Source organism: Lagenorhynchus albirostris, chromosome 11 (assembly GCF_949774975.1).
Source record: "Lagenorhynchus albirostris chromosome 11, mLagAlb1.1, whole genome shotgun sequence".
Lineage (NCBI taxonomy): Eukaryota > Metazoa > Chordata > Mammalia > Artiodactyla > Delphinidae > Lagenorhynchus > Lagenorhynchus albirostris.
In genome coordinates, this window is record NC_083105.1 from 96,785,143 (window position 1) to 96,805,241 (window position 20,099).

General features: G+C 43.7%; 1 protein-coding gene across 2 annotated transcripts in view; it reads right to left on the reverse strand.

Annotated features, from left to right (window-relative positions):
* The window catches only part of A2ML1 (alpha-2-macroglobulin like 1), a 42,498-nt gene that overhangs the window by 13,872 nt on the left and 8,527 nt on the right, over positions 1-20,099 (reverse strand). The window contains exons 5-26 of one of the 2 annotated variants that reach the window (XM_060166941.1): positions 19,221-19,241; positions 18,341-18,500; positions 17,618-17,702; positions 16,998-17,124; positions 16,401-16,515; positions 15,964-16,073; positions 14,790-14,957; positions 13,016-13,243; positions 10,580-10,640; positions 10,206-10,351; positions 9,597-9,746; positions 8,821-9,012; positions 7,446-7,533; positions 6,704-6,803; positions 5,860-6,088; positions 5,566-5,692; positions 4,300-4,421; positions 3,680-3,731; positions 3,231-3,314; positions 1,431-1,607; positions 1,187-1,268; positions 670-826 (exon numbers count right to left, since the gene is read on the reverse strand). In XM_060166941.1, coding sequence (XP_060022924.1) covers positions 670-826; positions 1,187-1,268; positions 1,431-1,607; positions 3,231-3,314; positions 3,680-3,731; positions 4,300-4,421; positions 5,566-5,692; positions 5,860-6,088; positions 6,704-6,803; positions 7,446-7,533; positions 8,821-9,012; positions 9,597-9,746; positions 10,206-10,351; positions 10,580-10,640; positions 13,016-13,243; positions 14,790-14,957; positions 15,964-16,073; positions 16,401-16,515; positions 16,998-17,124; positions 17,618-17,702; positions 18,341-18,500; positions 19,221-19,241 — 2,781 coding nt within the window. Of the gene's footprint in view, positions 1-669; positions 827-1,186; positions 1,269-1,430; positions 1,608-3,230; positions 3,315-3,679; positions 3,732-4,299; positions 4,422-5,565; positions 5,693-5,859; positions 6,089-6,703; positions 6,804-7,445; positions 7,534-8,820; positions 9,013-9,596; positions 9,747-10,205; positions 10,352-10,579; positions 10,641-13,015; positions 13,244-14,789; positions 14,958-15,963; positions 16,074-16,400; positions 16,516-16,997; positions 17,125-17,617; positions 17,703-18,340; positions 19,189-19,220; positions 19,242-20,099 lie in introns of both variants that reach the window. The other variant, XM_060166942.1, reaches the window with a different exon arrangement.

The window sequence follows — 20,099 nt, forward strand, 5'->3', positions numbered from 1 at the left end:
AGGAAATGGCTTTGCTTCAGACTTAGGGAAACAGTAAAAGGCTCAGAGATCTTCTAGTCCAGTGGTTCTCAAACTTTAGCAAGTATCAGGGTCACCCAGAGGGCTTGTTAAAACACAATTGCTGCCCTTACTCCCAGAGTTCCTCAGAGTAGGTCTGGGGTGAGAGCTGGAATTTGTATTTCTTTTCTTTTCTTTTTTTTTAAGATTTTTTTGATTTTTTTAAAAAAGATTTTTAAAGTCTTTATTGAATTTGTTACAATATTGCTTCTGTTTTATGTTTTGTTTTTTTAGCCGCAAGGCATGTGGGATCTTAGGTCCCGGACCAGGGTTAGAACCCATACCCGCTGCATTGGAAGGCAAAGTCTTAAACACTTGGACCACCAGGGAAGTCCCTGGAATTTGCATTTCAAACAAGTTCTCAGGTGGTGCCGATGCTGCCGATCTGGGGACCATACTTTGAGAACCATATTCTAGTACATATTCTCATTTTACAGATGTGGAAGCTGAATGCTCAGACTGGTTAAGAATAATGACCAAGGTCACCCAGAGCCAGGCCTGAAACCTGAAGAACCGACTCTCAGGCCGGTGCTCTCTTGATTCTTCTTACTCAGAGGTACAAGTTCCTCCCAGACACAGTAGTGGGCTGTGGGCCCCTGGGCAGGTCCGCACCTTCATAGTTGTGTGAATGAGCTCTCCCACATTGGCATAGCAGCCATTGGAGAGTTGGTTTCCCGCCATCCACCTGAGAGCATCCTGGACGTTCCTGTCATCAATGAAGATGAATCTCTGAGCCTGGTCAAAGCATTTGGTGACAAAGGCTGTCAGCCTGTATGGGTGAAGAGGGAAATGTGGCATGAGGGTGGATTTCCAGGGGAGGGTGCAATAGTTCCACAGTTTATTCTGTTGAATGGTTCCAGAAGGGGAGTTGAGGAAACATAATGCCATAGGAAGCTTGGAAAAGGGAGGCATTAATTGGCATTCATGGGGACAAGAACTGGGAGGTACAAGGTCAGAGAGAAGAGTAAGGGGCTTGACCATACATGAAGCTGAAATAAACAGTATTAAAGTTGTAGAGGATAGAAAGCAAGAAGGAATGGGGTTAAGGGGAGAGGTAGAGGAATAATTCCAGAGGGTTCAGGAATTATGCTCTGGGGTACAGAACTCATGGGGAAGTGGGCAACATTACCATGTGTTTCCATTTTCATCCTGCTCCCCAAAGGCACTGTAGGATCCGTTCCTGTGTTTGTACATCAGCTCCCTCTGGTACCCTGGGAAGCCAGATGTGGTTTTAGATGATAGTGATAACTTCAAAAAACACCCCCATGGCTTTCAAGGATGAGCGACACTTCAGGGGCTGAACTTCCCTGAGTCTTATCACCGATCATAGGCGCTAGACAAGGTGTCCAAGAAGAAAGAGTGAACCAACTCACCTAGCCTCAGGAAATCCACTGCTCGAGACTTGATTTCCTCAGTCAGCATCCCTGTCTTCTGCAGGTACTGCAAGACGTAAATGATGGGAGCGAACAAGAGCATGTTCTGCTCCCCACAGCCCTTTGGCATCTGCACCAGACTGTCTAGGTTCTTCAGGGCTGTGCCCATGATGTCCCCTGGGATCCAAAAGGAGAGGGAAGGAAGGTGGTGGCAGAAGAAGGAACCCTTAAGAGTTATTATCATACATTTAACAAACACGTATTCACTATCATTTAGTGAGTCCCTACTCTGTGACCTTGGGGGCAACAGTCTCCACCTCGAAGAGCCCATAGTCAGGGGGGGCAAACAATTACAATACATTGCAATGCTAATTTATTATAAGCAAGTATAACATATATAATATCGGGTATGTACAAGGTGCTGGAGTTCACAGAGAGGTATGTAGGCCACCTGAGGGCGTTCATGGCTTTTAAGAAGCTGATGAGGTTTGTAACAAAACCTGCAATGCTTAGTCTCAATCTCTAAGTGCCTCCACTGCATATAAATACATCACCCTCCAAATCACCAAGTCTCTCCCAAACACACACACACTCCTGATATGCTTTTCCACGTTATGTCTCTTGACCCCTCCATTTACTTCACAAGCCAGTAAGCCTGACATAAGTGACTCATGAACATCTGCACTTCAGTCATTGAGTTCAATTCAAATGTGCAAATATGTACTGAAAGTCAACTGCAGGAAATGTACTAAAAACAAACATGAAAAAGACATGGCCCTTGTCCTCAAGGATCCCTCAATGCAGTGTGGAAGAAAGACAGACAGTGAGCTATAATACAGTGAGGTGAGTGCTGTACCAGAGGTATGAATCAAATACAGCCAAAACGGAGACATTTTAACCTGGAAGGGATGTGGGTAGGGGGTTAGAGTACAGAAAGAACCTAACATGTATAGGCCTTCTACTATGTGCAAGATATTGTGCTGGGAAATTTATTATATTTAATCTTTACACCAATCCTGAAAGGTAGGTTATTATCACTGTCTTACAGAAGAGAAAAGAAGGATCGAAATTTTGGGGGGGGGTTTTTTTTTTGCGGTACGCGGGCCTCTCACTGTCGTGGCCTCTCCCGTCGCAGAGCACAGGCTCCGGACGCGCAGGCTCAGCGGCCATGACTCACGGGCCCAGCCGCTCCGCGGCATGTGGGATCTTCCCGGACCGGGGCACGAACCCGTGTCCCTTGCATCAGCAGGCGGACTCTCAGCAACTGCGCCACCAGGGAAGCCCCGAAATTGTTCATTAACTTATCCAAGTTCACATGGCTATTAAACGGCAGAACTGGGATCCTAAGCCAGTTTGATACAACTTTCAGGCTCATGTTTTTCTATTTGTTCCCTCTCCTTGCCTAAAGAAGTGGCATGTCCTATGTAAATATGGTTGAATCTTCCCAAAACTGTACTCAAATATATGAAGTCCTCATTTTTAAATGGTTCCTGCAAACATTTCGTCTCCCCTCCACCCAATTTATAGACCTAAACCTAAATACATATCAAGCTTCAACGACCTTTAACTTCCTCCTGCCCAGACTCTTTGCTGTTTTTAACCAGAGTATACGTCTATCTAATCCCACCTGCACTGCACAGGCTGTATTTGCCCACTTTGTAAAATAAGCTCTTCTTCCTTCACCACTTCTAATCTACCATACCTTCCTCCAGGTAGGGCCATAGACCTCAACCCATGCCACACCTTGGCAGCCTCTGGCCCCATTTTTCCTTTTTGAGCCGAGAATCTCTGGTTGCTTACCGTGAACAGAAACATAAGCCTTGGCTGAATCAGGAACAACATCCACAGGGACCTCCAGGGAGATGGATTCTGAAGCCACTTTTCCTATGAGGGGCAGAGAAAAGGTAAAACAATAAAAGGTGGAAATAGTGGGGGTTCTCACACCCAAACCACAGAAAAAATTGCCGTAATCCAGGGTTTTCTATACCCAGTGCTTTCCGTGGGTTGGAGGTAGATTTTTTTACCCTATTCACAGTGGTCTTTGCCGAAAATAAATTCCAGCGAGAGACATAATAACTGTGCTGTACATTTTCTCTTCTTCATCCTGCCTTTCAGCTACTTGGCCCCATTGGGAATGGCACCCCTAGACTCTCCTATTTCTTCTTGTCCTGTATATTTCTCCTTTTGCCTAAGAAGATCTCCTGTTGCTAAGGGAATTCTCACACCAACCCCTCTCTGTGTTCACTCACCTTTGGGGCACAACAGTGAGCTGTGTGTCTTCTCCACAAGGACTCCTTCTGGCTGACATGGAGAGAGACAAGGATGGGTGAAAAAACATAGATGAGTATCAGGGCAGGTGGCACTGAAGGAATAGGAAGGGGAAGGGAAACGGGGAGAAGAGGCCCTGCCTGCGCTCCAGGGCTTCACTCAGAACTGGAGAGAACAGAGCTTCTCTTTGACATTCAGAAGGACTCCATTTCAACCCAGGGAGGGGTCTCTCAGTAAAATTCTTTCTGGGCTAGAGCTAAGGATAAGTTTAGGAAACTTCTAAGAGACAGGATTGACAATGGGGTTCATGATGACAGGAAGCAGCGAATGATGACATTAGGGATTTTCTTAGGAGAAACTAACATTCATTGAGTGTCTACAAAGTAACAGGTACTGTATTAGGTACTTCCATAGACCATCAGTATGGGTTAAGCAAGTAGTTAAGGGCAGAAGGGGGTCAGGGAAGGATAAAGATGAGCTACCTGATTGGAGTTGGAGTAAGACTGCTGCAAGAGACTAACTGACATGGTTAGACACACACTGAACATCCCTGGCTTGGTTGCTGCCTCTACCTCTGAAGTTAGGCCTGCAGAAAACTCACCTTGACCAGAACTGGTTTGATGAGTGTGTCACTCTGGCCCTTTTCTGGAACAAACCCCTTCTGGTCCCCACAGAGTTCATTTAAGTCCAGAATATTAGTGCTGATGGTGAAGTTTACATGACCTGAGAAGAAACAGGGCAAAAGGAAGACATCAGCCCTATTGGCAGAGGTACCAATGAGGTCTCTTCCCCTCTAGACTAGTGCTTCTTAAACTTAACGGCAAAACTTAACGGCATACAAATCACCTGCGGCTCTCGTCTGTTACAATACAAACTCTATTTCAGTATATCCGGGGTGGGGCCCACATTCTGCGGTAGGTGGCCTCTAAGGGACCCCAGTGATCCCTGCCTCCTGATATTTACACTGTTTTGTAATCCCCTCTCCTTGCCTGTGGGCTGGATTTAGTGATTCGCTTCTAATGGAGAGGATAGGGCAGAAGCAATGAGATGTCACGGCTGAGCTTAGGTTATAAAAAAGACTGCAGCTTCTGTCTCAGGTGCACTCTTCCTCTCAAGCCACGAACTCTGGAGGAAGCCAGCTGTCATGTCATGAGGCAGCCCAGTGGGGAGATTCATGTGATGGGAAACTGAAGGAGGCCACTAGCCAACACCTGAGGCCAAGAACTGCAGCCTTCAGTCTAACAGTCCATGAGGATCAAAGGCTTTGGAATGAGCTTGGACGTGGGCTCTCTCCTGGGCAAGTCTTTGGATGAGAACACAGCCCTGGCTGAACTTCATGAGAGACCTTGGGCAAGAGGCACCCAGCTAAACTGCACAAATTACTGACCCACAGAAACTGTGTGATAATAAATGTTTGTTCTTTTAAGCTGCTAAATTTTAGGGTAATTTGTTAAGCAGCAGTAGATAACTAATACACCCAAAGACTGTACTTTGAGTTGCAAGGACTTAATCCAAGAGCAAATGACATCTCATAGGATTATTGTGATGATTAAATGAGTTAATTCATGTAAAACACTTAGGACAGTGCCTGGCCCATAGTAAGTATTTGACTAGTAACATATCTCTTGTCCTGGCGTAATTATTAAAATCTCCCTCTTTCACTCTCAAAATAGTCCAGTGTGGATAATGTTTTGGTCATCTACCAAAGAATATTCACTTATTTTTTTATAACATAGACTTAGGAGGGAGAAAAACAGAGGCAAACACAAAGAAGAGGAAAGAGAAAACAAAGCAAATACAGTAGAGGAAAGGGTAGAGTTCTCAGTCTCTGTGCTTTCCTTGCCCATCTGCCACTTCCTTCTCTTACCCAGTTTGACAGCTGTGATATTCCAGTGATAGGATTCTGATTCATCAGCACAGAGACAGCTGGAGGCCTGAGAGTCTGTCCCTGGTTCCACCTGGTACTCCTCTGATTTAGCCAGGTTAGTCTGAACCTGAAGGGGATATTTGAGTGATAAAGGGTCGGAGTAAAGGAGACAATACACAGAGGTTTAGGAAAATATGGGCGCAGAGACACTGACATCTCATTTCTTTCTCAGGGAAAATTGGTACGCTTCCAGTTTAGGGACTGACACCTGCTTCTTGCATCCCCAGCTCTTACCCAGATGCACTCCTTCAGATAATTGAAGATGGTGGCAGTCAGACGAAAGGATTCTCCACGAACTACCGAGTAAGGGAGAGTCAGATCAACAAAGAATGGCTTGAAGGCAGTCAGTCCAACAGTGGGTGAAAGACCAAAGCCTCTGGACTGGGAAGTGCAAAAAGTCATGGCCTTCCATGTGGTGATGGTATCAGGAACTGTGACGCGGACAGACTTCTTCCCTGAGTTACTGTGAGAATACAAGAACCCAGGTGAAGCAGACAGCAGGAGAAAGGCATTTGGGAATTAAGCTACAAATTTGTCTGCAGAAGTGAATATTTCGTTGCTGTTGTGCGTGGGGGAAAAAGCAAAAAGGCAACCGCAATGGTGGCCCACATGAATCTCAGAGTGTGAATCTTCGAGTGAGGATGTACAAGTATGGGAGAAGGGGGGGTGTCTGAGGATGTGAGGAGGGGAGCATGTGTGGGTGGGCATCTGTGTGCAAACATACCTGTAAGAGAGCCCAGTGCCCTCTGAATTGGTGAGAATATGCCTTCTTAGGGTTTGTCAAAATGAGGTGGTAAGCAGTGGGCAAGAACCAAACTAATATCAAGATGTGCCTTTCCGTTTGTGTGGCCCTGCAGTGAGAATGCACTCTCTGCACTGTGCAAATGGGAAGACGTGTGAATTTGTTTTGAGTGATTGTATGTAACTGTTTAAGAATCCAGGGAAAGAAACACGTTCTCATATCCCCATTAAACCTTCTTGGCTTGAGACTTAGGTTCATTAGAAATTATCTGAGTCAGTTCTCTGCTGAATCTACACTGTATGTATAATTTTGTTATACCTTTTAGGCATCACTTACCCAACAGGAAACAGATCCCAGAGCCAAGTCTCCGGGAAGTACTGACGAACCTGAGAATCCTCTGGCTCAATTGGTGGTCTCCCGGGAGATGGATAGGGTTCTGAGGGGACTAAGAACAAGGGGAAAAGCAGAAGACTTATGTCATGTGATAAACTGAGGTGGAGAGAAAACCAGCAAGAAATTCAGAGGGAAGCAGAGAACATCCAGTCTGAGATAAGGACAGCTAGTGAGCCTGCGCTCTAGAGCCCGAGAGCCACGACTACTGAGCCCTCGTGCCACAACTAATGGAGCCCGCACGCCTAGAGCCCATGCTCCGCAACAAGAGAAGCCACCTCAACGAAGAGTAGCCCCCGCTCGCCGCAAATAGAGAAAGCCCATGAGCAGCAATGAAGACCCAACACAGCCAAAAATAAAAAGATAAATAAATTAATTAGTTTTTAAAAAAAAGAGAGAGAGGAGGAGGAAGGACCACTGAGGAACTGACTGGTCGTGAGGCTATCGGGAAATGACAGACGTGGACGTCTGGCCAGGGAATGAGTAGATAAGGGCTTCAGGCTTCAAAAGCCCTCCCCAGAGACAGAGAGAGAGTGAGATCCTAGGGAAACTGCCTTCATCTATAACCCACAATCCATTATCATTCTGGCTACTGGCTCAGTGCAAGAATAGGAGGCAAAGAGGGAGTTTTCAGAGTTCCATGATGCTAAATATCTCAGTGAATCTGCAAGCCACAGAGGCAGCTTACGTCTGTTTGGAACGCTGTATTCTGAAATTCGGTAACTGCAGTCTGTCTTCTTGATTTCGGCGTTGGACAGTATTTTCAGGCCCACATCCTGAGAGGCACCAAAGGGACCAGAGAATGAAGAGTTAAGGGGGTCCTCTCCCTTACTACAAGGGCTACTGCCTTGAAATTTCACCCTCAAAGGGTTAAACTAACACATTCTTTGCCTATTAATTGTAAGACCAATACTCAGCCACCAAGATTGGTTCACTTCTAGTCCAGCTAGTGTGAAAGCTTTTCAATTAAACTTATTTCATTGTGTTTATATATAGAGAGAGAGATAGATGTATTATGCATATGTATGTACACACATATACATACGTTTTTGCAAAATGATCACCACAACAAGTCTAGTTAACATCCATTACCATATATAATTACAAAAAATTTTTTTCTTGTGATGAGGACTTTTAAGATCTATTCTCTAGCAACTTTCAAATATGCTATACAGTATCACTAACTATAGTCACTATGCTGTACGTTACATTCCCAAGACTTATGCATTTTATAACTGGAAGTTTGTACCTTTTGACTACCTTCACCCATTTTACCCCCCTCCACCTCCCACCTCTAGCAACTACCAATCTATTCTCTGTATCTATGAGCTTGTTTCGTTGCTGTTGTTGTTGTTGTTGTTGTTGTTAGATCCCACATATAAGTGAGATCATACGATATTTGTCTTTCTCTGTCTGACTTATTTCACTTAGCATAATGCCCTCAAGGTCCATCCAGGTTGTTGCAAATGGCAAGATTTCATTCTGTTTTTGGCTGAATAGTAGTATTCCATTTATTTCATCGTTCAATATGTTTAATACTTCTTCCAAACGTTAGTAAATGTATCCTTATTATTTGACTTGGACTGAATTTTCTAAGGGCAGAGACCATATCAGCTCAATCAATTCAACAAAAATATATTGAGCATTATGAAGGGTCAGGCATTATAGAGAATACAAAGATGAACAAGACCCACTTCCTGACCTCGGAGACCTCCTGATCAGATGTGGGCTAAAGCATCCCAAACTTCTGTGGATAAAATAGGTGCAGTATCTTTCATAAGAGAGACTTCTGGTCTACCTCTCTTCATTTTCCTTCTTGGCTGATCCCATGGAAGTCAATGTTTGGAGACCCCAGAGAGAGGACTAGTGTATAGCCTCAGACAGTAGGTGACTTCTACAAGCATGAGGACCAAGTGAGGCTGCCTTACCCGTCAGGAGTTTCTTTCAAGATTTTGCCCCTGCCAGTGCCCATATGACTCTGCCTGCTTTATTAGATGTGGGCTTTCCTTTCCCCCTCCCACCACAGTTGTTTCTATGAGAACAAAATGGGTAAGAATATTTACCTGGAAAAACTGGAAAAGAGCTATGCTTTGAGGGAACGAAGGCCTCCATAGATAAGTACGCCTGCCCCAACGCTCCTCGGGCAGTACACCAATGCGGGGCTGGGAAAACTCCCGTGGGTCAAACCCTGGACAGTCATATTCAGCCACCTGATAGGGGTAGTGACCATACCAGAATGGGAACATATGATAGACCTGAGAAAAGACAGAAAAGGAAATAAATTTTTTTTTCTTAAGAAAATAGAATATTGACATAGTGAAATCAGTTGAGAAACTTCTCTCAGATTCTCATTCTGGTGGCACAGTTTACTGCTCTTGTATTATTTCTCTTCATTATTCCAGAATTTCTTCCATCATAACCCCTTCCTCTAGTTCATCTTTTTTCATAATCTGTCACCCTCATCTCCTATTTCATCTTTCCTGATACTGATCGCTGTGACCGTATTAACTGTGTCCGTCTCATATCATCATTTCTTTCTCTTTTTTTTTTTCCTTTGGCCGTGACGCATGGCTTGTGGGATCTTAGTTCCCTGACCAGGGATTGAACCTGGGCCCACGGCAGTGAAAGCACAGAGTCCTAACCACTGGACTGCCAGGGAAGTCCCCATATCATCATTTCTACATTCATTTCCACACCAGCTTTGCTACCACCTTGTGGAGATGCAATATTTCCCTGAGACTCTCTTTCCCACTGCCTGGAATCCATCTCTTAATTCTGATACTGTCAGTCTGTCTTCTCTGTTGACTCCCTCTTGCCACCACGTCAGCAGGCCACTCACAGAGCTGTTGCTCAGCTCACTCTCTGGTCTAAGGAGCAAGATACTCTCGTCCACGGCCCGGATCGCACACAGGGACTGGGGAGCTGCCTGCAGCTGCAGGTCCACATCTGCTCCTGGAAGCTGCTGGGAAGGTGAGAAGCCAAGGGAAACCTGGGGAAGAGAAAAGGATAATGTGGGGATCAGGTCAGCCTGGAGAGGAGGAGAAACAGTCATCACCCATATGCCCTAATTATGGTCCCCAGCTCACTCTCTCATTTTTATACTGATTTTTCTTTGTAAAGTATTGCCCTTTAGAAACAGTGTCTTGTAAAACAATTGGAAAAACTAAGCAGCACGGTAGAATAATGTAGAAAGTTTCAAAGACAGAAAGTAGAAAGAAAGAGAATTTGTGGAATAGCTATACAGAACACGTGACTTCCCAGCATGACCTTTTAAAAGAAGCGGGAGAGCGGGAGAGTTCAACAGACCATGCGAAAGATAGAGAACATGATATCCAGCTTCAATATTAACTCCTTCTTTCCCCACCCCTGCCTTATCTCCAACCCCAGCATACACAGGCTCTCTCTCTATGTCCAGACATTTCCTTCACCCTCTTCAACGCCATTTTACCTGATTGTCAAAGCACATCTCCACTGAGAACTGAATTTTGTCTGCTATAACACCTCCTCCGGGAAAAATGGCATACATCACCAGGGAAGGATCAGGGGCTAGTCTGGAGTTGAAGGTCAATGAGAGAGAGAAGGAGCTTTTCAGTCCTGAAAGGGAAGAGGGGATATTCAGGAATGGGAGTACACACTCACCTACCAATGACATCCAACCCTGTGTTTGCATTTCTTCCTGAGCCAGCTGCAGGCCTCATGGTGCAGGTCTTCTGTGGTTACTGTTATGGTCTGTTCTCATTGCTCTTACTCTTGCTTCTAGTATAAGAACTATTTCTTGGAAATTTAAAGTTTAAGTATTCCAAGAGGTGCATGAACACTCACCTTTCCTCTCAGACTTCAGGCGTTTCTGCCCCTCCATCTCCAAATTCCCTTTCCCTATTAACTAAGGAAGAGAAAAAGAAGTCATCAACAACACAGAAGTTAGAGGAGCTTAGCCTTGGCCCAATCCCTGCATCTCTCCATAAGGAGAGGCTCCTTTCGTAGTTCTGGACCCCAGGTCAGTACTTCATGGAGCATCCTTCAGCTTGTCAAATGTTGGATGGTACCAAGAGCCCTGATGACTCTTCCTCCAGTTGGAGGTCTGTGACAACCACGGGGTGGGTGGGAGGAGACAAAGGCCACCACTGCCACGGAGCCAGAGAGAATACATAGCTGACACCATTTCTTGAAGATCTCTAAGCTTTATTCTTTTATAATCCTTGTAACATAAAGTCTACTAAAATCCATCCTTACAACCTTTTATTTAAAACAAATTTTTTTTATTGAAGTGTAGTGGATTTACTATGTCGTGCCAATCTCTGCTGTGCAGCAAAGTGACTCAGTTGTACACATACAGACATTCTTTTTTTATATTCTTTTCCATTATGGTTCATCGCATAGTTCCCTGTGCTGTACAGTAGGACCTTGTTGTTTATCCATTCTAAATGTAATAGTTTGCACCTACCAACCCCAAACTCCCAGTCCATCCCTCTCCCTCCCCCCTCCCCTTGGCAACCACAAGTCTGATCTCTATGTCTGTGAGTCTGTTTCTGTTTCTTACAACCCTTTAAAACTTATCACTCAATTGAAAATTCGGTGGAGGGTAAAGGGGTTGGGGATAAATTAGGAGTTTGGGACTAACATATACATACTACTATATATAAAATAAATAATCAACAAGGACATACTGCATAGCACAGAGAACTATAAATATTTTGCAATAACCTATAAGGGAAAAGAATCTGAAACAGAATTTATATATATATAAATTATATATATATATATATATATATATATAAATAACTGAATCATGTTGCTGTACACCTGAAACTAACACAACACTGTAAATCAACTATACATCAATAAAAAATTTTTTTAAAAATTCAGTGGAAATGAGTATACCTTGAAATTGTCTTGAGTCCTTCTGACATTTGACTCTCTGGAGGAGAAATCTCTTTTTAACTCTCCCTTCCTCTTCACTCTCCCTTGAAACTGAATTCACTGAGATGCTTTCTAAGCAGGCAGGCATCTCGGGCTCCAGTCAAGGGCTCTCTGGCCAGTTTCTCAGACTATCTTCCACACTGAGCAGCCCCAACTCCACTTTTCTCCTATAGGCCTCACCACACTTCTGTCCCGAAGACAGTACATGTATTATCACTCTGTCTTATTATTTCCCACCTACCTCTCCTCATTCTGTTATTTAGGATGATTGTTTTAACTTGATGAAGACACTGGAATGATTCAGGGGGAGAAATTCTCTCAGAGACTTTAAGGAGATGATAAGGGAATAAAGAGACTCTGGACCATCAAACCCAAGGTTCACATGAGTCTAAGTTCCTCACGATCATCAAGATGACCAGTAAAACTGCTTGCCTTTATATTTCTTTCAGTCTACAAGTTGTGACTTTATTTCCCCAGCAGAGCTGCTATCAATGTTAATTTTTTTTTTGCGGTACGCGGGCCTCACATTGTTGTGGCCTCTCCCGTTACGGAGCACAGGCTCTGGACGCGCAGGCTCAGCGGCCATGGCTCACGGGCCTAGTTGCTCCGCGGCATGTGGGATCTTCCAGGACCGGGGCACGAACCCGCGTTCCCTGCATCTGCAGGCGGACTCTCAACCACTGCACCACCAGGGAAGCCCTCGATGTTAATTTTTAACCCTATGTCATCTATTTAAAAATACTGACCAATGAAACACAGAATGAAATTTATTCTGAGTTGCCATCCCCTCCTCAACCTCCCTCTTACCCATCCACCGGGCTCCCTTTCAGCCCTGATCAGCAACATTGTCTCATTTATTCCTAGTTTTATTTCCCCACACAATTTCCCTGGACTCCTGTTCAAAATCTCTTTATTCCCCATTTCCCCCCATCTTTTATACCTATATAAACACAGTGGCCACTGGCCACATGTGACTACTGGAGCCCATGAAATGTAACTAGTCCAAACTCCTTTAAGTATAAAATACATACTTTGAGTTTCAAAGATTTGCAATGCAGCTGAAACACAGAATGTAAAATATCTATTAATAATTTTTTATGTTGACTTCATGTGGAAATGATCATATGTTGGATATACTAGGTTAGACAAAATATATTTTAAAAGTTAGTTTCCTCTGTTCTTTTAATTTTTTTAATGTGGCTTCTAAAAATTTAGAAATTATCTACGTGGCTTGCATTATATCTCTATCCAGACTGTCTGTTCACCCCGTCTAGCTCACTGTCTTTATTCCCTTTCCTTCCCAACACACTCTCACCCATCCCCATTTCCCAGTCTCACATAGTAGGAGAAGATGACTTCCTGGTCAGGTTCTGCATCAGCTGGATCGATGTAATACTCCACCAGCACTTCCTGGGGCCGGCCACATTCCAAGATGCCATTTGGCCGGTGGAGGGCAAGGAAGCTGCGAGTTGTGCTGTAGAAGGGGTCCAGGTACAGGTAGGCATTGTGGTAGTAAGGAGGCATTTCTTCTGAATCATATGCCGTTTCTTCCAATTCGAACATGCCCTGAGAAAGAGAGAGAGAGAAAAAAAGGCCTTAAAATTCATGTACCCCAACCGTATTGACCCCATGGACTTGTTATGATTCTCAAATCTGTACTGCCTAAGAATAGCATGTAGATATTTCACTAGAGGTTCAACCAAGAATATTTGAGGAGTCCATAATAGTGGTTATATGCAGCAGCATGTTGGTACAAAGGGGAGTAAAATAAGGGCTGAATTATAGTTGTCAGGAAGCAGGAAATTGTGGATGATATACCTTCACAGACTGAAGCAGGGAAGAGATAACTGTGACTAAGAAATTAAAGGATGTATCTCAGAGGTAAGAAAACTAGTTATAGAGGATAATAATCATTTCTAAGTGGAGTGATTGAATGATGCCTAGAGTACAGAAATACATAAATTAGCCAGAGCAGAAATAATATGTATTTGCTTGAGTAGTGTAGCTGGATGATTGCATTAAAGGCTTCAATTCTTCATCCCTCCCCATAGCAACATCCTTTTTTATAGTTTTTTTTTTTTCTTAATTTTATTTATTTTATTTGGTTGCACCAGGTCTTAGCTGGGGCAAGCAGGCTCCTTAGTTGTGGCTTGCCGGATCCTTTAGTTGAAGCACACGTTCTCCTTAGTTGCGGCCGGTGGGCTCCTTAGTTGTGGCATTCGAACTCTTAGTTGAAGCATGCATGTGGGATCTAGTTCCACGACCAGGGATCGAACCCAGGCTCCCTGCATTGGGAGCGCAGAGTCTGAACCGCTGCACCACCAGGGAAGTCCACTTTACCAAGTGTGCCCTTTTAGTCTAACTGTGGACCTACCATGTGACTTGTTCTTGGGAATGGGTGTTAGCATACGCAAGATAAGTAGAGCCTTAGAAAAGCCCTTGAACGTCTGCTTTGCTCTTGCATGTCTGCTTTCGCTCTTGCATCGCTTCACTGCCATGGGAATATACCTGGGCTAGCTCGGTGGATTGTGAGACGTGTGGAGCGCCAGCCTACAGTCAGCTGACCCACAGACAAGGAAGTCCACCAAGATCGGTAGAGCTGCCCTTCTGTCTAACCAGCTACAGGAGCAATAAACACTTCCTGTTGTGTACACTAAAGTTCTGTAGTTGTCTGCTAAGCAGTAGTGTGTGGCAACTGATAACTGATACAAGTAACCTTCCCTATAAGTTATGCAAAACCTAGAATTCTCTTCTTTGTTATTTTAATGAGCAACAGAAAGAGGGAAAAGGGGAATAGGAGGAAGAAGATGACTCTGAACCACTTTTTCCTCCCTAATCTGATTTCAAATAAAGGATCAGATAGAGATGGAGTTAAGTTATAAAATGAATTAGTAGAAATAGCAATTTTTATCTGAAGGTCATTTATTTGATTGTTATTAAAAATGGGATCTAAGAAAAACTTTTTGTCAGCTGAAGGGCAGGACCGGTGAATAGGGGAGATGGAATTCCCCAGGGGTGGTGGGTGGTGGTGTAGTGGGGGGAAAAGGAAAATTTTGACGTTTTCCTTCAGGGAGGCCTTCCTTCCTGGAAAGCTGGACCTCCCAGTGCTTACCTCCAGAGAAATGCCTTTCCCGTCCCAATTAGCCGTGTCCAGCTCGAAGGCAGCAAGACCTTCATCGTCAGTCGTTAGGGTCTGCTTCATGGTTCCTTTTTCGCCACGAATCATCAGAAACACTGTATGACGCTTGAGGGGGGAGTCATCATGGCCCCTAACTCTTATCTGAGGGGTGAAGGTCATTAGGGCATTAGAGTCAGGTTTAGTGTAAGTTTGAAACTGTAAGAATACATTTCAGGAAAGAGTCCAGAGAAAGGTAAATGTGGAAAGTAGGGGTTGGAAAGTAGGATCTATGAGGAACTGAAAAACACACAGAAGTAGCTTGGCAGGGAGCAGAAGTAGATTTGCCACATGGGTTATGAAGCGTCAGGGCCCTTCATTTGCATACACCCCTGCCAAGCCTCTGTACATTTTTTTTGCTTTCATTTTCCTACAGAGAGACCCCTTCCACTCCTAAATTGTATAATCCTTAGGCTTTAAGAAAGTCTGGATCTACTCTTGGTCTAGAGAAAAGATGACTAAGGAATAAATGGATCTAAATATGTACAACATTCTTGTGTTCAGCAGTTGTTTGGGAAGTGAAGAAAGCTAAGCTGGAGAGAGGGGTAGATTGCTAGGAATCAGCAAGAAAACACTACCAATTTTTAAATCTCTAAAAACAATGCTTCAGGAGCTATGAATGGCTCTCTGTCACAGGAAGCTTGATATTAACCTTGCCTAGATGCAGAAGCTCAGACTAGATGATCTCTCCAGATAACTTGCAGCTCTAAAATTCAAAGATTTAAACATGAGAATGTGAACCCCTGGCATGAGGAAGGGCACTGAAGTCACATTAATATTCAAGGCACGTGTCATACGAGATTAAGGACACACAGTGCAAGGAGTTAAGCACATACTCTGAGGCAGGCTGCCTGGCTTTGATCATAGTTAACACTTACGAGCTTATGACCTTGGGAAAATCATTTAACCTCTCTGTGCCTCAGCCTCCTTATTTGTAAAGTGGGGCCAATAACAGTGCCTAACTCAGGATTGTTATAAAGATTAAACAAGTGAATACACATAAAGTACTTCGAACAATGCTAAGTTAGCTATTATCATATGTGTACCGGAAGGAGGTGACAGTGGATGGTTAAGCATTTTTTTGTCTGTGCAGAGACAAGTTTTAACATACCTTTCCACTGAAGGGGAAATTAGGGTAATAATAATAATTGGTGTCTTCAAAGGTCATTGAGCCCCTTCGTGAAGAAACGTCGATATACCGAGTGGTATTGGCCTCCACTCCTGCAGAGGGAAACCAGATGTATGATGATCTAAAAACCTGATATCCTCAGCTTCACGTTTAACATAAAATCCCTGAAAGGATGGTGCCACTGGAAGTAGGAAGCTGAATAAATTTCTGGCCAAAGATCCAAACCAACTCCTCCTCCTCAAACTTTTCAGGGAGTGGATGGCAGAGGGAATCTGGCATTTCCCTTTGACTGTGAACTAGGAACAGAGTCCCTTCCAAACAGCGATGAGGGTGGGTCTTGACTCCTCTGAGTAGGTCTGGCTCTGGGACAGCTCTTTTCCCTTCTCTTTTCTTAATGAACCAAGGAGCATCTCACTTACCTGTCCCTTCTTCCACCATAGTAGCCACGATACTGATGTCCCATCCGTAAGAATGATCAGTGAAGTTGAAGGTAGACATGGCCACAGAAGCTGAGAGGCATCCTGCTTTGTCAGTCTAATGACACAATCAGAGAGAGAGAGAGGGAGAGAGAGGATGGATAACCTAAACTTTACTTCCATTTCATGATGTCCTGTAGAAGAAAATAAGTTCTCATCTCTATACTTTCATTTCTCCAATTTTAAGATAGAAACCCCATCCCATAACATGAAGTATATACCCACACATATATAATTATAAAGCAACTTGGAAGTTCCAAGATATGAGGAGAAAAGAACCCACTTCAGGACAGGAAAATTTTATCTCCCAAGGGTTTAGGTTAATTTCTTGATTCCAAGGCAGATTCTAAAAGGCTTTATCTTTCGTGGGGATAAAAAAGACTGCCTTGTTCTTTGGAACTGGGATAATAACTATGTGAAATGCTTTCTACTTTGGGTTTTTGTTTGTTTGTTTGTTTTTAACCACTTTTCTATATTGGTGCTTACTTACTCTTTAGGACATAGGAACTAAGGTTCCTTTTCCACATCCCATTTACTCACCTTTCCAGAGATATTCTTGCATCTGTCAGACGGGAATTCCCCTTCTGACCTTGGAGACCAGTAAATATATGCCTTTTGACACACTGATACATGCACTATCCCAGGCACGGGCTTTCCATAGGTGTACCTAACCCAGAAAAGCATGACAGTCAGAGTTGGGCAATTCTACTTACGATCCAACCCTCCTCCTCCAAACACCACTTTTCCTTCTCTCTCACATTCCCACCTCTGGAAGTACTCTGACAGTCCTAGCCTTCTCCAGCTCTCATTCACATCCCTGCTTTGCTCAAAGCCTTAGAGTATTGCCATTTCACAATAAATACCATCCAAAGGACAACAACAGTGTCTTTCTTTTTCCTTACTCCTATTTCCCCATGGGATTCAATATTGTGCTCTGTACAAAGGAGACACTAAATCAATAATGCTGGCTGAGACAGCAGTGGAAAGTAAGGACAGAAGCACAATTAGAACATGTGTTCTTGCAGAACTCTTGACTCTGGACTACATAAAGCATCCCAAGGTTTAGCTGCTACCTCCACAATCCCTCTTTCCATAACACTCCCTCACAACATCTCTCAATATAGCTTTAATCCTCACTGGATCCAGAGCTTTATTCTTACCTACAGCAAATTTTCACCAAGAAAGAATCGTCGACCATTGATAACTGTTTGGGTTCCACCACTTCCAACTTAAACTTAGGCAGCACTGGAGAGAGATGGAAAACGAAGAGGAAGAAGGTTTTACCATACAGGTAGTGGTCAAAAAGAGGTAGTTTAAAGTAGAGGGGTATAAAGCAGTGATAATTAATTAGCTAATTAAATTAACAGGGCATTATTAAGGTAAAATGCTCCTGAAGTTATCAGCCGGTTTAGCACTAAAAGGAATAAATAATCCCTCTGGGGTTTTTTTTGTTGTTGTTTTTAGATAAGAAGTGGATTTATTTAGAGAGAAACACACTCCACAGATAGAGTGTGGGCCATTTCAGAAGGCGAGAGGCCCAAGAATATGGGGCAGTTAGTTTTTATGGGCTGGGTAATTTCAAAGGCTAATAGGTGGGAGGATTATTCCAACTATTTTGGGGACGGGGCAGAGATTTCCAGTAATTGGGCCACTGTCCACTTTTTGATCTTTGATGGTCGGCCTGGGAACTGTCATGGCTCTGGTGGGTGTGCCACTTAGCTGATGCTAATGTGTTACAATGAGCGTATAATGAGGCTCAAGGTCCACTGGAAGTCAAATCTTCCACCATCTTGGACCTGGTTCCTAACAGATTTTACTTGACCTTTGCTGATTTTGACACAAGATTATGTCCAACACTTTGACCTACTAATTCTCCCACCTACCATATTCTTCCACACTGAAGGTGCCAAAGGTCTTGCCCTCTGCCACAGCCACACTGTAGGTGCCCAGCGTCGCCTCTGGTGCCAGTTGGAAGGACAGGTCTACAATGCCTTCCCTGGGCACCACGTTCAGCCACTGTGCAATCCTATTGTCGTTTGGATCCTGTGTCCATTAAAAAGAAATCCCATGACGTGCCTGCCTCTTTGATTCCCACCCTGCACTGCAGAAAGCAGGTAAAGAAGCAAAAAGAACCTAAAGAATCCCACCCATCGCTCGTGACCCCCATGGTCTGTGTCCAGGAAGAAAAGGGCCCTTGTGGATACAAACAATCAGACTGAGTCCTTTAAAATGTTATCATGTTTCAGAAAGTGGGCTTTAGGATGCCCTTTACAAAGAGTGATTATTCTTGGTCCCTTAAGCGGGGCAATGCTGAGGGGACTGATTGTAAGATACCTGAATGATAGGTAATTTGACAGAAAAATGGAGGAGAAGCTGTGAGGAATTTCGCCTTCTTAATACTTCTCACAGGTATTCTTGTCATGTTCAATGGTTGAGTGTCTGTGATAATAGCCAACCCAAAGACTAAGAGTACAGAACAAACCCTCGTTGGATTGATACAGTACAGAGAAGGTACAGGCATCAGAGTAGGAAGGTTCATCACTATAGAGGTTGGTGTTCTTATTTACAGAGGTTTAACACTGAGAGGGGCAGGGTGGGCAGAGGCAAGAGAACAGGCACAGCTTAGGCGGGATTGCAGGTACTTTGTGCTGGTGCAGAGTCTCAGGCTCTGGGCCAAGATCCCAGAGTCGTTGCTGACTTCAAGCTTTAGCACCAACCACCTTCTCCACAACTGACAGAAAAGAAAAAGAAACTTCTACTTACTTGCAGTTCCACAATGGAGTACTGAAAAGGAAAACCAGATAATATGGGTCAAAGAAGAACCATCAATAAGGGTAGGCTTGCTGAAAGCAAAAAGTTCACGAAGGCCTCTCTCTTCCTCTGTTGCCCACTCCTTCCTTTCTAAATGTCTCTTTTGTGCCCTGGTAAGAGTAACAGTGGGGCAAAGGCTTACTGGCTGCCGGAGGAGAGAGAAGAGCTTTCCTAAAGGGATTGCCAGTCTCCAAAAAATTTGAAGAAATGGAACTTCAGACCCTCAGCATCCGTCAGTGCTCTGTGACTGAGCTCTTTGCCCTAAGAGAAAATATTAGTATCTGGGGGCTCCACCGTGTTTAAACCTCTTCTTGGTAGCTGACGTTCTCCTGGCCTCCTCCTCCACTTTCTGAATGCCAGTGGGCAGGAACCTTTCAAGCATTGCAAAATAACTTCTTAAAAAAAAAAAATGTTTAAAAGAGCTCCATCAAAGGGTCATGTACCATTTCCTCAAGCAAATGGATATTAAAACCACTAAGTTTAATTGGAGAATGAGTCATTGTGCTAGTTGTCAAAGTGTCACACCAAAATTACTTGCTAATTTCAAAAAAAGGACGCACCTTATCATTGGAGAAATTAGGCTGTCATCACCTTAACTAAGTAATCAAACTCACCATCACTAATAATGGGACAACCTGACATTATGTGCCTCCAGAGATGTATTTGAGGTTCACAGCATTACCTATTTTTCTTTCACCAAATATTTTTTACTGAAAGTTTAGCTTAAACCTAATTAAGACTTCAGAGCTACTTCCAGAAGATAAAGGAACAAGTTATATTACACAGTAAGGAAATAATCAGGCAAATCAAGAATATCAAATATTCCATAAG